At 37.0% G+C, this 13,847-nt stretch overlaps 1 protein-coding gene across 4 annotated transcripts in view; it reads right to left on the bottom strand.

The window, feature by feature from the left end:
* Positions 1-13,847, bottom strand: part of atg2b (autophagy related 2B) — a 43,152-nt gene that overhangs the window by 18,225 nt on the left and 11,080 nt on the right. For 3 of the 4 annotated variants that reach the window (XM_052145105.1, XM_052145104.1, XM_052145103.1), the window contains exons 8-28: positions 13,158-13,254; positions 12,878-13,048; positions 12,621-12,772; positions 12,030-12,141; positions 11,644-11,887; positions 9,134-9,290; positions 8,918-9,010; positions 8,337-8,525; positions 7,735-8,008; positions 6,055-6,163; positions 5,761-5,968; positions 5,345-5,487; positions 4,488-4,645; positions 3,526-3,701; positions 2,878-3,028; positions 2,559-2,758; positions 2,183-2,263; positions 1,902-2,008; positions 1,058-1,150; positions 883-950; positions 715-791 (exon numbers count right to left, since the gene is read on the bottom strand). In XM_052145105.1, the coding sequence (XP_052001065.1) occupies positions 715-791; positions 883-950; positions 1,058-1,150; positions 1,902-2,008; positions 2,183-2,263; positions 2,559-2,758; positions 2,878-3,028; positions 3,526-3,701; positions 4,488-4,645; positions 5,345-5,487; positions 5,761-5,968; positions 6,055-6,163; positions 7,735-8,008; positions 8,337-8,525; positions 8,918-9,010; positions 9,134-9,290; positions 11,644-11,887; positions 12,030-12,141; positions 12,621-12,772; positions 12,878-13,048; positions 13,158-13,254 (3,060 nt within the window). The remainder of the gene's footprint in view (positions 1-714; positions 792-882; positions 951-1,057; positions 1,151-1,901; positions 2,009-2,182; positions 2,264-2,558; positions 2,759-2,877; positions 3,029-3,525; positions 3,702-4,487; positions 4,646-5,344; positions 5,488-5,760; positions 5,969-6,054; positions 6,164-7,734; positions 8,009-8,336; positions 8,526-8,917; positions 9,011-9,133; positions 9,291-11,643; positions 11,888-12,029; positions 12,142-12,620; positions 12,773-12,877; positions 13,049-13,157; positions 13,255-13,847) is intronic. The other variant, XM_052145106.1, reaches the window with a different exon arrangement.

Consider the following 13,847-nt stretch of genomic DNA (forward strand, 5'->3'; position numbering starts at 1 on the left):
AAGTTAAAGCATTAGTATTGTGTTGTTTAAAAATGAATATAAACTTGTTTTCTTTGCATTATTTGAGGTCTGAAAACACTGCATCTTTTTTTTTTTGTTGACCAGTTGTCATTTTCAGCAAATAAATGCTCTAAATGGATCACCACAAAATGATAAATACATTCTCTCTCTCTCTCTCTCTCTCACACACACACATACAACAGCCCTGCAACAGATGTCATGTCCCCCACTGAACATCGAGTCAGTCAGAGATTACATAAAGAGATAGAAGCAATTGAGACAGCATAAATATATAGAAGAACTGTGGTGAATTCTCCAAGAAGAACATCCTATCTGCCAACAACCAAGAAAAACCAGGTGTATTGAAGAGAATTGGTGCTGTTTTAAAAGGCAAAGGTGGTCACACTGAATACTGATTTAGCTATTTTATGTTTACTGGACTTTGTATGACATTCAGTGATAAATAAAAACTATTTATGTCATTATTTTTGAAGACATCCTCACTATGCAACATTTTTCACAAGTGCCTAAAACATTTGCACAGTAATGTATGTATATAGATAGATTAGATAGATAGATAGATAAATAGATAGATAGATACTGTATATATTTTCAGACAGATACAAATCTGTATCTGAACTACAGCAGAAAACTGTTGAGTCAACTCTAGTGTGTCCTATTCCATGCGTCTAATTTATCAAAGTACTTTCATACCATTTTGCCGTCTGTTCCTGGTTTGACTGCTGTGATTCTCAATTCTAGAGTTCCCATATCAACCACCTGTACATAGTCTGAACATCAAGACACAAAAACAAGACAATAAGAGCAGTGTCCTTGACAGCCAGACATGTTGATACAGCACTGATGTGAATGATTCCTCACCTCGAGCCAAATTAACAGACAAAGCATTCTTGTCAGACAAAAACAATGCAGCCTCATCTAAAATGATTCTACAGGGGAAGAAAGTATAAGCAAATACAATTAAATAACCAGGTAAGCATTCAGTCATAGAAACATGAAATGACTGTAGCTGATGTTGAGATCATATGAACTCTACCTGAGAGTGGAGGATGAGTGATCTAAAGACACACTGCTGGAGATGCTGAAGGTCTCCACTGTCAGCAGAGATCTCACAGGTAAATATAAGGGTCTATAGAGAAAAAAACACAGCTAAGTATATTCCAAAGCATTCTTTTTCACAATAACTACTGATCTGTGCAGATTACAGGAAAGACTGAACAGAACAAAAGAAAACTAACACGGTCAACTATGGCGGAGTGATATAAGTCAAAAATGATCTCTGAATATTTTTAAGCCTTTTGACCATATGCTAAATATCAGTATCTCCCAAAAATTTTAATTTTATTATAATTTACTTTCCCTCAAGTTGACTTGACTGGAACACAAAAGAAGAGGTTAAGCAGAATGACAGCCTAAGTCACCATTTACTTTCATTGCATATTTTTTTATCATACAATGGAAGTCAACGGTGACTGAGGCTAACACTCTGCCTAACATCTACTTTTGTGTTCCACGGACGAAAAAAAAAAAAGTCAAATAGGTTTGGAAAAAATTGAGGGTGAGAAAATAATGACGAATTTACATTTTTGGGTGAACTATCCCTAAATACAAAATGTAAAACAGTAAAAATCTAATCTGAAAAAAAAAAATCAAGGCACATTTTCCACTGCAAGATTTTCCAAAATAAACACAAAAGTGAAGGATAATTAATCTATATGTGCTAATTTAACAAGATGCATTAAACACCAACATTTACCTACATTAATACAGGTAAAATGCTGACTCCAAAGAACATTAGATAACTTAACTGGCCTGATAAAAAGTGCACCGAGAAATTGTTATATTGGTTAATTTTATATATTTATGGGTAAATGCATCACCTGTAATCAAGGGAGCAGCTCCACAAGTGGAGATGTAGGGTGGAGACAGATGATGGGGGGGTATAACCAAGCACTGGCTCATCTGACACATTTAAAAAGTCAACTATCTACAGTGGAAAGAAGACCAATAATGTTAAGCACAGAGACATTTACTGAAACAAATTCAGTTTTATTCCATTTATTAACTATGACGACTGATCTTACTGAAAAACTACATTTTGAGAGCACATACTGTAGGACCTTTTATTTCCGATCATTTGCATGAGGTCTTATGTTATTACCTGGCCGTACCAGCCCAGACTTGAAGGCACCACTCTGTGCTGCAGTGTAACTCCCCTCATGCCAGTGGCAATAAGAAACTCCTGAGAACACAGCAACACATCACAATATCTCAGCAACAATTTCAACTAAACAAAAAGAACAGTTTCAAGAAAACACTGAAAAAGACGTTCAATAAAAAAAAAAAAAACTAATGGGACACGGAGCTTGCTGAGGGCTATAGCAAGCCATAATTAAAGATAAATGCAGTCCAGAGGTGTACTTCTTCCAAACTGATGGAACTCAGCAACATCAACTTACTTTGGGCTACATCAGGGAAAAAGTAAACAGCTCAGTATGCAATTATATTATATTCTGCACACGGTTGATGTGGCTCACCTTGACATTGCGATCAGTGTTGTGGGAGGAGATTTTAACAGCGACAGACAGCATACTGTGAGGCTCTAAACTGAGCCCTTCAGAGGGAGACATACTCTCTGGGGCAGATTCAGAAGCATACATCACAGGCTCCAGCCAATGCGGGCGCGTCCTGCAGGGCAGATCAACACTCCACTCAGGTGCATCTCCATCCACTGTACCTGATTAATTCAGAAACAATTACATCACTCACATTTTGTAACTACATTAGCCTAAGCACATACTTGTCTATACTGAACAAAACAAATTATAAACTGAGGATGCCTGTGTTTTTGGTTACCATGGTGATAGAGAAAGGCCTGAGATGTGTGGAAACAGATGTAATGCTGATCTTTGTAGCCCTCATGCTGCATCACGCCAAACAGCGTCCCGTTTTTTACTTCCATCCAGAACTCTCCATGTTTTTTTGGGAACATGCTCTGATCCTCCTGCTGGTAAAGCACATCTTTACTCCAAAAACCTCACAGGATTTACTCAAGAACATGCTGCAACCAAACATGCTACATACAACTATACATACTATACCATAGTGTAGGTGGGTGAATCTCACAAAGCCTGTCAAAAACCTCAAATGTCCAGGTCATTCACCCGAAAAACATGCATTTTGCATAGAGAAAGCAAAGTGAAGATTTAATTATTTAAATCTATGTTAATATTATTTACATTGTGACATTATTTTCAGGACAAACAATGTTTCTATTATTGTATTAAAGTACTGAAAATCATTCTGTCCAGAGACTTTTTTCTTTTTTTGATTCAGTACAACAAATACTAGCATGGTTTTAAATAATCGATAAATTGTCATGAAAATAATGTCACAATGCCACAAATATCAATGGTCCTGAAAAAAGTTCACCCAGGCACTTATTATATTCATGATCGTGTATTCATTACAGGGCTAAGTAATGACTAAAAGCAGGTGTAATACCTTAAGCTCTGTGTTTATAGTCAGCAGGCCGTGGTTCACAGACAGCATGATAGAGAAGTGGCTCTGTGAGTTCTTGGGCTGAATCTTACTCCTTTTCTTCTTCCTCCTGTTCCTGTAGCCCAGTTCAGCAGGAGTGTAATACTGCAGGATCTCCTCCTCAGAACCGCTCTCCTCCTCTAACACACACACACACACACACACACACACACACACACACACACACACACACACACACACACCACCCCCATGAAAAAAGACCCTGCTAACAGGTAGAGCATGTTAGATGGTATCAATCTTGAGACTGAGAATATTTCTCTAGGTGTAAGCAATAAGATCAAAATTATTGCTAATTATGCAAAGGAAAAGTTAACCCAAAAATGATAATTCTCTTATTATTACTCACCATCATGTTGCTCCAAAATGGTATGACTTTCTACTTTGAAAAGGGGAAAAGTTTTCCATGTCATGAAAAAGAATGAGGATCTGGGCTGTCAACTTCCAAAATGACAAAATAGCACCATAAATGTATCATAAGTCTCCACATGATTTATGTGCTTATTCAAAGTCTTCTGAAGCCATATGATAGATTTGTTGAGGAACAGACATTTGTTATGCACTAAAACATCTTGCGAGTGAGATATGAGAGCTACAGTAGAAGGGAATTATAGAGAATAATGACTTAAATTTCAGTCCGATCCTCCTACAAAGCTATTGTATGGCTTTAGAAGACTTTAAGCAGTATAACGCATGAGGTGTATGGACTACGTTATGGTTAATTTTTTTGTTATGTTGAAGCTTTGTAAAGTGGCCAGTACATTCTTGAATATTTCTCCTTTTGTGTTCCACAGAAGAAAGTCAGTCATAGGAGTTTGGATCATGAGGATTTAATCATCAACACAGAATTTTCATTTTTAGGGGAACTATTCATCTGAAGTGTGATCAGAAGTAGAGTTGTGATTTACCCTCAGGGCCAGTAGATCTGAACTGACCGAAGCTGTCTTTACTGTAGGTGTTGATGAGCTGACTGGCTACAGAAAGGCCCACTCCATATGGTATGTTCTCCACCGTCTCCACTGGAGATGGAGCAGTGGGCTCCCACAGCAGCAGGTCATTATTAATTCTGTAAGAGCAAAAACAAAAAGAAGATTCAATGCAAGAAAAAAACTAAAATTATGCAGATTTAAAAAAAAGATGCAATTAGCACAAGCTTATTTGACATGCACTCACGGAGCACTTTTTTAGGAAAGCCTGTACACATACTTATTCATGCGATTATCTAATCAGTCAATAGTGTGGCAGAAGTGCAATGCATAAAATCATGTAGATACGGGTCAGGAGCTTCAGTTAGAGTTCACATCAACCATCAGAATGGGGAAAAATGTGATCTGAGTGATTTCAGCCTTGGCATGATTGTTGGTGCCAGACAGGCTGGTTTGAGTATTTCTGTAACTGCTGATCTACTGGGATTTTCATGCACAACAGTCTCTAGAATTTATTCCTAATGGTGCCAAGAACAAAATACATCCAGTGAGCGGCAGTTCTGCAGATGGAAACACCTTGTTGATGAGAGAGGTCAATGAAGAATGGTCATACTGGTTTGAGCTGATAGAAAGGCTACGTTAACTCAGATAACCACTCTGTATAATTGTAGTGACCTGAATAGCATCTCAGAATGTACAACACATCGAACCTTGAGGCAGATGGGCTACAACAGTAGAAGACCACGTTGAGCACTTTATTAGGACCAAGTGCTCAGTGATTGTTTTGGTCCAATTGAATACTCCTGTTTTGTTTTTCCAGGTACAAGTAATTGTTTTACCTGTTGTGTAGTTTCTCATAAAAGGCTTTATTGGGCAAAGAGAGCTGCACATTGGGGAAAAACAGCTCCAGGATATAGCGGGAGTTGCTCATGGTTTTCTCCTGGAATTCAGTCATCTCCAACACATCTCCTGGGATAACCATCTGAGGCACAATAGATACACAATGTTATAAATCGAAACTTTACACGAAACCATTCACTAATTTGTACAGTGGGATTCAAGAGTCCACACTAAATAAAACTGAGATTTGAAATGTAATTTAAAACTGAAAATAAAAAAAGGATATTGAACAATTTTACAAAGCGCATATTGTCAATACAGCAAAACGGGGATTGCTGATTTTATTTGTTTGTTATATCAATTTCCCTCCAAAAAAAGATTTCATTTTAGGGGAAAAAACAATGTCTGACATTACCTCCTCGTTCTCATACATGACACGGCGTGAAGAGAAGGGTGAGGGCTCAGATTTCCCAAAATCACACACATCTTTCAGGGAGTGGGCTGCTCCTTCCTCTTCTTCTTCTTCCTCCTGTGAGTGACCATCCACATCTTCCTCCTCTTCCTGAGTTGTTATACGCTCTAGGATGGAGTGCACGGTCATGGGGTTCACCTTCAGTACCACTCTGAATAGGGAGAGAGCAAGAAATGCTTTGGCCCACAAAACAGTCCAGAAATACTTTGAAAACTTCAATTAGAGCTCTCAGCATACCTGGGCCAGTCGAATTTGCCACAGTCAGAAGATGTCATGTTCTCCTCCATGGTGTTAGCTACTCGTAAGAACCTGGCTGCTGGGTGTTCTTTGTCTTTTTGGAATGACCCTGGTGTAGCAAATAAAAACACAGCATGGTTGAAATGTGCTTTACAAAAATGTGAATGTTGTTTTGAGGTGCATTCATATTTTAGTGGTTTATGCTGCATTTGTCAATATGGCAGTTCCCTTGAAAGGGAAAATCATTAGTGGTGGAATCATAAGTGCTGCTTGATAAGGCGATACCAACTGAAGGAGTATTATATCTGTTGCTACCATTGTAACATCCTTTATATTTGTGTGTTTTAAGAACCATTTGTATATTGGTAGGCCAACGTCTCTTTTCCTTCTCTCTTGAAAGTCTTGTTTTACTTTAACATGGTCTTTAGAAATATGCGGTTGAAACTGTGGTGTGAGAACATAACATTTTTGAGAAGCATATCCTCTACATCTCAGAAAAATTAAATACCGTTTATTCTTTTTTAGAAAATAGGAAGTGAAGTTTAGATATATTTAAGTCTCTTTACATCTGTATGTGGAGGATGACTGCAGAAGTGTGTTAAATAAAATAATCACACTCTCACACAGTTTCACACTCTCCAAACATAATAATTTAAGAGGCTGCACCAACAAGTTGATTAGTTTTGCAAGTGTAGCAGAGACATTAGTTTAGGAATTATGTGCAGTGTTGGGTGTTACAAAACAAAAAGACTAATCCACTACAAATTACTAACTACTTCTCTAAAAATATGAATTAGATTACTTTCCTGATTACTTCATCGAAAAAATAAATTACATTACTAATTACTTTTAAGTTATTTTCTAAAACACTTTCAAACATTTTTGTTTTTCTGCTCTATAAATTCAAAATAATGTCTATATTTTCTCGTTTATTGTCGTACACACTTTAGCTGTAACAGAAACGCAAACAGACATATATATATATGAACATATTAATTCACATTTGAATTGTATTATATATATATATATAAATATTTTTGAAATATTTGTAACTCAAGTAATGTACTTAAAAGTAGTTTCCTTCATTGAAAGGAAGTAAATAATCTGAATGCAAATACTTTTTTTAATTTTTTTTTTTACATGTAATGTATTACACTACTTTTTTGTGTCTAAAAGTAATTCAATACAAGTAATTTAATAATCTGTATTCAGATTACACCCAACAATGTTTACGTGAAAGTGAGAATAAAGTGAAGCCCTCTCCATCTGGGATGATCTGTTAATTTAAAGTGTTCAAATACTAGCCAAAAATACTCTAAAACTACTCAAGTGTCTGCCAGTGGCTTACAGAAACCCTAAGTGAGTTAGTCATGAACGTTTTTGCACATTTATGACAATGAAAAGGCATAAGGCTATGGAGATATGTACACATTTGTATCTCAGGTGCACGGACCTTTTCTCTGCTCACACACTCCCTCCCTCAATACAACTGCATGGCAAGTAATTTTCATAGGGTAAACATTGATCCGTCAACTAGTTGAATACTTTTCTGGATGACTATTCAACTACTAAAAATTTGTCGTCGTACAAGCTCTACAATTAAAAAAAAAATTACATCAAATCTAACCGAAAAAATATTTGTGTTTGGATTATATTGTATATGTGCCGACAAGTTAGTACCACTGAGCTCTTTGAACGTGAGCTCCATCTTGGTCTGCTCTGATGAGTTTCCTCCAGTGAACTCCGTCTTGAGCTCCAAATCCTCCAGTTCCAGGCACAGCAGCTCTTTTTGCAGGGATTTCTTAAACCAGGGGCCCCTCTCCTGATCAGAGCGCAAGTCCGGGATTGGAAAGCGCACCACCAGCACCAGCAGGGGGGCGTTTATAGACACAGACACAAGGCAGTGCGCTGGGGTTCGGTTATCATCCAGGAAGACCTCTGCAAAGGCCTTGTGCTTTTGAGGAAAACACAGAAGACACAAATTAAATTGCACAGAAATCTTGTCATTTGTAAGTGATGAAATCTGATCCATTTGTTCAGACAGAGTAGTTAATATCCCATTAATCTACATTGGTTGCTGCTATGGTTATAAAGTAAGCATCAGCACGATGCCGACTTTCCTACACAATAGATCAGAATAGCTGGAAGTGTGGAAAGAGAGGATGTAAACCGGAAATGTTTGCCTTGTTGTTAAAAATCTGATTTTGCTTTCTGTCTGAATAAAGCCTAAGATACAAAGTGAGAAGAAACTAAAAGGAAACACAAGAAGAAATGTTTCTCACCAGACTGACATGCTTGTTGTAGGATGTGAACATGTGGGATGCCATCATCTCCGTAGTAACCAGTTTCTGGGGCTGGAGAAGAGAGTTAAGTCTGTCCACGATGCTGACGTCACACTCGGAGCGCACTTTACCTAAGTTCACCTGCAACTCTGCCTTACGAGGTACAGCGCTCAGACGTACCTGCCCACCCTAATGAAAAAGTGTTTTCGTTTGACCATGTTTGATATCTGTATGTTACAATAGTTGCAATTAAATTATTTTATTTTTTTAAATGTACAAATAAATGTACTACAATGAACTTGTAAAAAATCAAGAGACCTGTCCAGTCAAGAACAAGGTCATGTGGTCATTTACTTTAGTAAGAGCAAGTAATAGTGCTGCATGATTAATAGAATTTAAGTTAAAATATGTATTGTGTGTGAGTCCACCTCCTTGTAGGCTCCACCTCCAAAACAATGCTGTAATCAACACTTTTCTGGATTAGTTAATCGTAATCTTGCAGCCCTAGGAAGAACTCTATTCGTACAATGCAACACTTTCAAGAGAGGTTATATTTCATGTATATATTTTTGTTTTTTTACCTGTGGGCCTCTGCGTTCTGTTAGTTTGTAGAGTAGATGAAGGCAAGTGGGAGACGGAGACTCATTACTGACTGGGACGTCAAATGTAAGAAGCTAATGTTGGACACAGAACACACAAATCATTACCATTATGTCCCATAAGAGAACTGTTATATCTACAGTATGTAAGGTTTATCTGTGTTTGTCAACACTAATGAAATGGCTCTGTGTGTGTACCTCTGTGTACTCGGCTCCATTCTGTGTAATGTGGCTGTCAGTAGAGTATAAACATTCCAACAGCTCCACCTGACTTAGCGAGAGATCTGTGTTGAGCATCCGTACACTGGATCCTTGGCAGTGCTCATATGTCACCTTTAATCCCTGACCTATGAACCTATAAACAATGGAAATGCATTTATAATTTAAGGGGTCCTTCAGTGGTACCTTACAAACCCTACTCTACAGAACATAAATACAGGGGCATGGATATGGGTATGGAGACCCACAAGGCTCTGTCTTGGGACTTTTCTTGTTCTTTTTTTAGATTTTGCCCCAATAGATGACTAAATTATATTATTAGGATCCAGGGCATTAACATTTATAGTTGTGCTGATGACACTGCTTTATATTTCCCTCATTTTTATTTAGCCCTTCCCTATGCCAGCCAATAAACATCTAACATCTAAGGGAATTAGATTTAACAGAGATCTAAGGTAGTTACATGTACCACTTTTCCTTTGGCTTGCTCACTGGGGGCATTATATTTTTCTACAAAATTAGATTTTTGGCAGAATGTTAGTCACATTCACTATTCACTCTCACTGCTTTTCTTTTCCTTCCATAAAATAAAAGTGGATTAAGACTGAAACTAACATTCTCCCTAACATCTCCTTTTGATTTCCATGGAAGATAGAAAGTTAGACAGGTTAAGAACAACATAAAGGCAAGTAATGATGACAGAATTTTTGATAAATTCTCAATAAGATTCCATTCATTAACATTAGATAATGCATTCGCTATCATGAACTAACAATGAACAATATTATACAGGATTTATCAATCTTAATGTTAGTTAGTAAAAATAAAAATAATACACATTTTTGTTGGTTCATGAACTAAATGTTACTTTTTAACTTTGTATTTTAATGTATAAAAACATATTAATATGTATGTTAGAATTAACATTAACAAAGACTAATAAATTATATAAAAGTGGTGTTTACTGTTAGTTCAGGTTAACCGATGTAGTTACTAACGTTAAAAAATGGAACCTTTTTGTACAGTGTTAAAAAAAAAAACATTTTTGGGTAAATCATCTCTTTGAGAGTACAAGTCAATTCTCACCAGTTGCATTAAAAACGGCTGTTTAATATTGACAAAATGCATTGAAAATTTTAGCAAATAAAATCCTGAGAACCTTGCTGCTTCCTCGCTTGGAAAAAAAAAAAAAAAAAAAAAATCACGGGTTTCGTTTTTTTGGGCTCGTTTTAATAAAATATGATTGCTTGTTAGGAAAATCTGACAAGCAAAATTTTTTTTACATTTATGGTCACTGTTTTCTCCAATGCATTGATTGACAATGTCTGCTCACAGCCTCACAATAACATCAGTGCTGTAGAGTAATTCATGAATAAATCCCAGTTAAAACAATTATTTCAAAACGTAATATTTTTATTATTATTATTATTAATAATAATAATAATAATAAATTCACAATTAATGATTTTGGCAGTATTTTTTATAATTTTAACACATCCTTTGTGAAAGGAAGCATCAGTTTCTTTCAAGAACAAAAATGCATTTGTGTTATAAAAATGGAAGTGTATACACTATATATAATAATTTTCTTATTATAATTTAACTTGTGAAGTAGTTTTTCGGCATAATATTTCTGAGTACTTGTACTCAAGTGAATTATTCCTTCAGTAGCAGTATAAGTACCTTTACTTAAGTTAAAAAAAATATCTGTACTCTTTCCACCACTATGCAACAGGCTAAAACAATATTGGGCTTGTTTTTGAAGCTGCGGTTGCTTATTTGTCTTCCGAGAGTTGGCAACACTGCCTCGGATACATACATCAGATGGAGCTCTAGAAAGATGAGATATGTAAAGGGTGCATAAGTATGTTTTAAGTGTTTCTCTTCACTCTACAGAGGTTTTTATTACACAAAATGTTTTTGCAATTTCTGCCTTTCTTAATGTATTATGAGGGAGCGCCACAATGTCACAAGACAAAATGTGATCTCTCCAACGTTGCGCGATTGCGATGAAGACAGCTTTGTTGATTATACACAGGAGCATATATATGATTATATTTTATCGCATCGTTCGCTTATAAAGATGTGGTACAACACCATGCACATGTCCAAATAACAGGTTTATACATATTTATGTAAAATCAAAAGTTCTGTAAATAAATGCTTCCCCACTGCTTGCACTCACAAGCTGCTGAACGCTGCATCACGAGTGAAGGAGAGATGGAGTGAGGGTGACGTGATAGACAGAATTCCCCAAATTTTTAAAGCGAAACAAGCGTGAATGATTAAAACTGTGCTCAATCCAAGCCAAAATTTCAGTGCATCCCTTTATTTTTCTCTTTAAGACAACTATGAAAAAATGTGTTATTAAAAGCACAACACTAATAGATGAACACTAGAAAAAGTTATGATTTTGTCAACTTGTTCTTGTTACAATACAAATACAATATATAGCAAGAAAGAAAAGTTTTAAAGCAGCAAAAGCTTACCTGAGATGATCATGTGGACAGGCTTCATCAAAGATAGTGCGTGATTGGAGGAAACCCCCTACAGGGAGTTGATTTAAAGACAGAATACGGAAAAACTCTGAGGCCATTGGTGCGAGAGGGCTGAGGGAGGAGTCTGGAGGTGGGAGGGGGTCGATATGGAGCACAGACAAGCAAAGACTTCCCACTGTCAGCCTGAGAACCAGCTCAGGCCTTGACTCATCACAGTGGCCCTTAGATGGATGTGCTAAATATTACACATGGAGAAGAGTTATGAATGATTAAAGGTGGCCATAACGGTCAATAATCACTATAAAGCTACATAGCTGTTCTATATTTAAACACATTTAGGGTTAGTACAATTTTAATTGATTAAGAATAGGACTCACAGGTCTGCCGGAGCAGATTTTGAGGGAAGTGAGGATCTCGTGAAAGCTGTGGTGTCTCAATAGTCTGTTTCTCCTTTTGTCTAGTAACATCCATGTACTCATCCCACACCATCTGAGGATCATGTCAAACAAGGACCATAATTAATGTACTACACTTGCTAAAATGCATCTTAACAAGCCATTATTTATTACTATTATATGACAATCATTCAATCCAGACACAATGATGTTTTTATTAAAATTAACAAATTAAAAGTCAGTACAAAAACATTACAATGATGTATAAATAATTTCCAATTTAAGTAATATGTAATTACTTTTTACATTACAGTAATTAGAATTGGAGGAAACTGGGTGCTTAGCTGTTATAACAATAATATCAGAATGCATGATTTTTGTTTTGCACAAAATAGGTCTCATTTTCTTTGTATAAAATACAAAATTTCCCTGTGATTTGGGAGTTGAATATTACCTAGAGATGTTCTTGACAGACTTTGTGGAATTGACCCACCATAAATTGTCTTATCAATGGGCGCATTTAATTATAAGTGAATTCCCCAAACTGAATTCAAGCAAGATATGGTGACTTACGGCTACATTTCCAGATGGCGACTCCCCCAATGAGGTGGAGTAGTTGCTATTAAGAGACAAATCCAGATCCACAGTGGGTGGATCCCCAAGAGGAGGAAGAGATGATAGGCTGTGTGATATGTCCATATCAGCCATGGAGAAAAATACATCCTCTGCCAGACCAATAAGAAAGAGTCAAATTAGTGAAGTAGTTATGTAATTAGAGATGAAAAAGCAAGAAGAACCAAGTGGCAAAAGCTGTGCTGTTCTCAACTAACCTCTGCTGGACACCGTTCTCGTGGCCTGACTCTCAAACAAGTCCCGGTCGGAGGCCCCTGTAATGATGTCCTTCTTCAGGCAGCGGTTGAGCTCCATGTGGAGGCGATATTCGTCCTCCTGTTGCATGGGCCGACTCTTCCTGTCCTTCCCAAAAGCAGACGACTCCTGCCCTGCTCCACAAACACACAAGCACTCAGTTCCATTCAATATCAGTCTGTGAGGGACCCATGGGTGAATCATATCTGAATGAATGCCATTCACAAGAGTTAGAACTGTCACCTGAGCTGGAGAAGACCCCAAACATGTCCAGTAAGAGGTGGACTTGTCGTGGAGAGAGCAGCATTATTAGAGAATCAAACTTTCCATCAATGTCCAACTGTAAAAAGACCAATGATGAAATATTAGGGCAGCTGATATGACATCTCAAACAGTGATCGCGGTCTTCTGCAGCGACACATGATAAATCTTATAATTATAACACATGCATTTCTTTAAACTTATATTCCTGATAGTCTCTAAATAATTATTGTCTTTTCTGCCTAATTTGGAATACCCAATGCGCTCCAAGTCCATGTGGTGATGAAGTGACTCGCCTCAATCCGGGTGGTGGAGGCCCTTCTACCCTCCCTAGCAACTGGGCCAATTTGGTTGCTTGGAAGACCTGGCTGAAGTCATTCAGCACACTCTGGATCTGAACTCGTGATTCAAGGGGTGGTAGTCAACGTCTTTGCTCGCTAAGCTACCCAGGCCGCTGAAAATTTGTACTTTTAAAATATAATTTGTGATAAAAAAAAAAAATACATTACAATTTATAGCACCTAAAATACACAGTTTCCTTTATACATAATGTAGCCTATATTTAAAGCTGAAGCGTGTAATTTCTGCACCATCGAACAGAATTGCAAAACAAAACATTTGTTTCAAACAGCCTTCCGAATACAGCCCAAGTCTGCCGTCGATCAAACAAAC

The sequence above is a fragment of the Xyrauchen texanus genome, chromosome 16 (assembly GCF_025860055.1).
Source record: "Xyrauchen texanus isolate HMW12.3.18 chromosome 16, RBS_HiC_50CHRs, whole genome shotgun sequence".
Taxonomy (NCBI): domain Eukaryota; kingdom Metazoa; phylum Chordata; class Actinopteri; order Cypriniformes; family Catostomidae; genus Xyrauchen; species Xyrauchen texanus.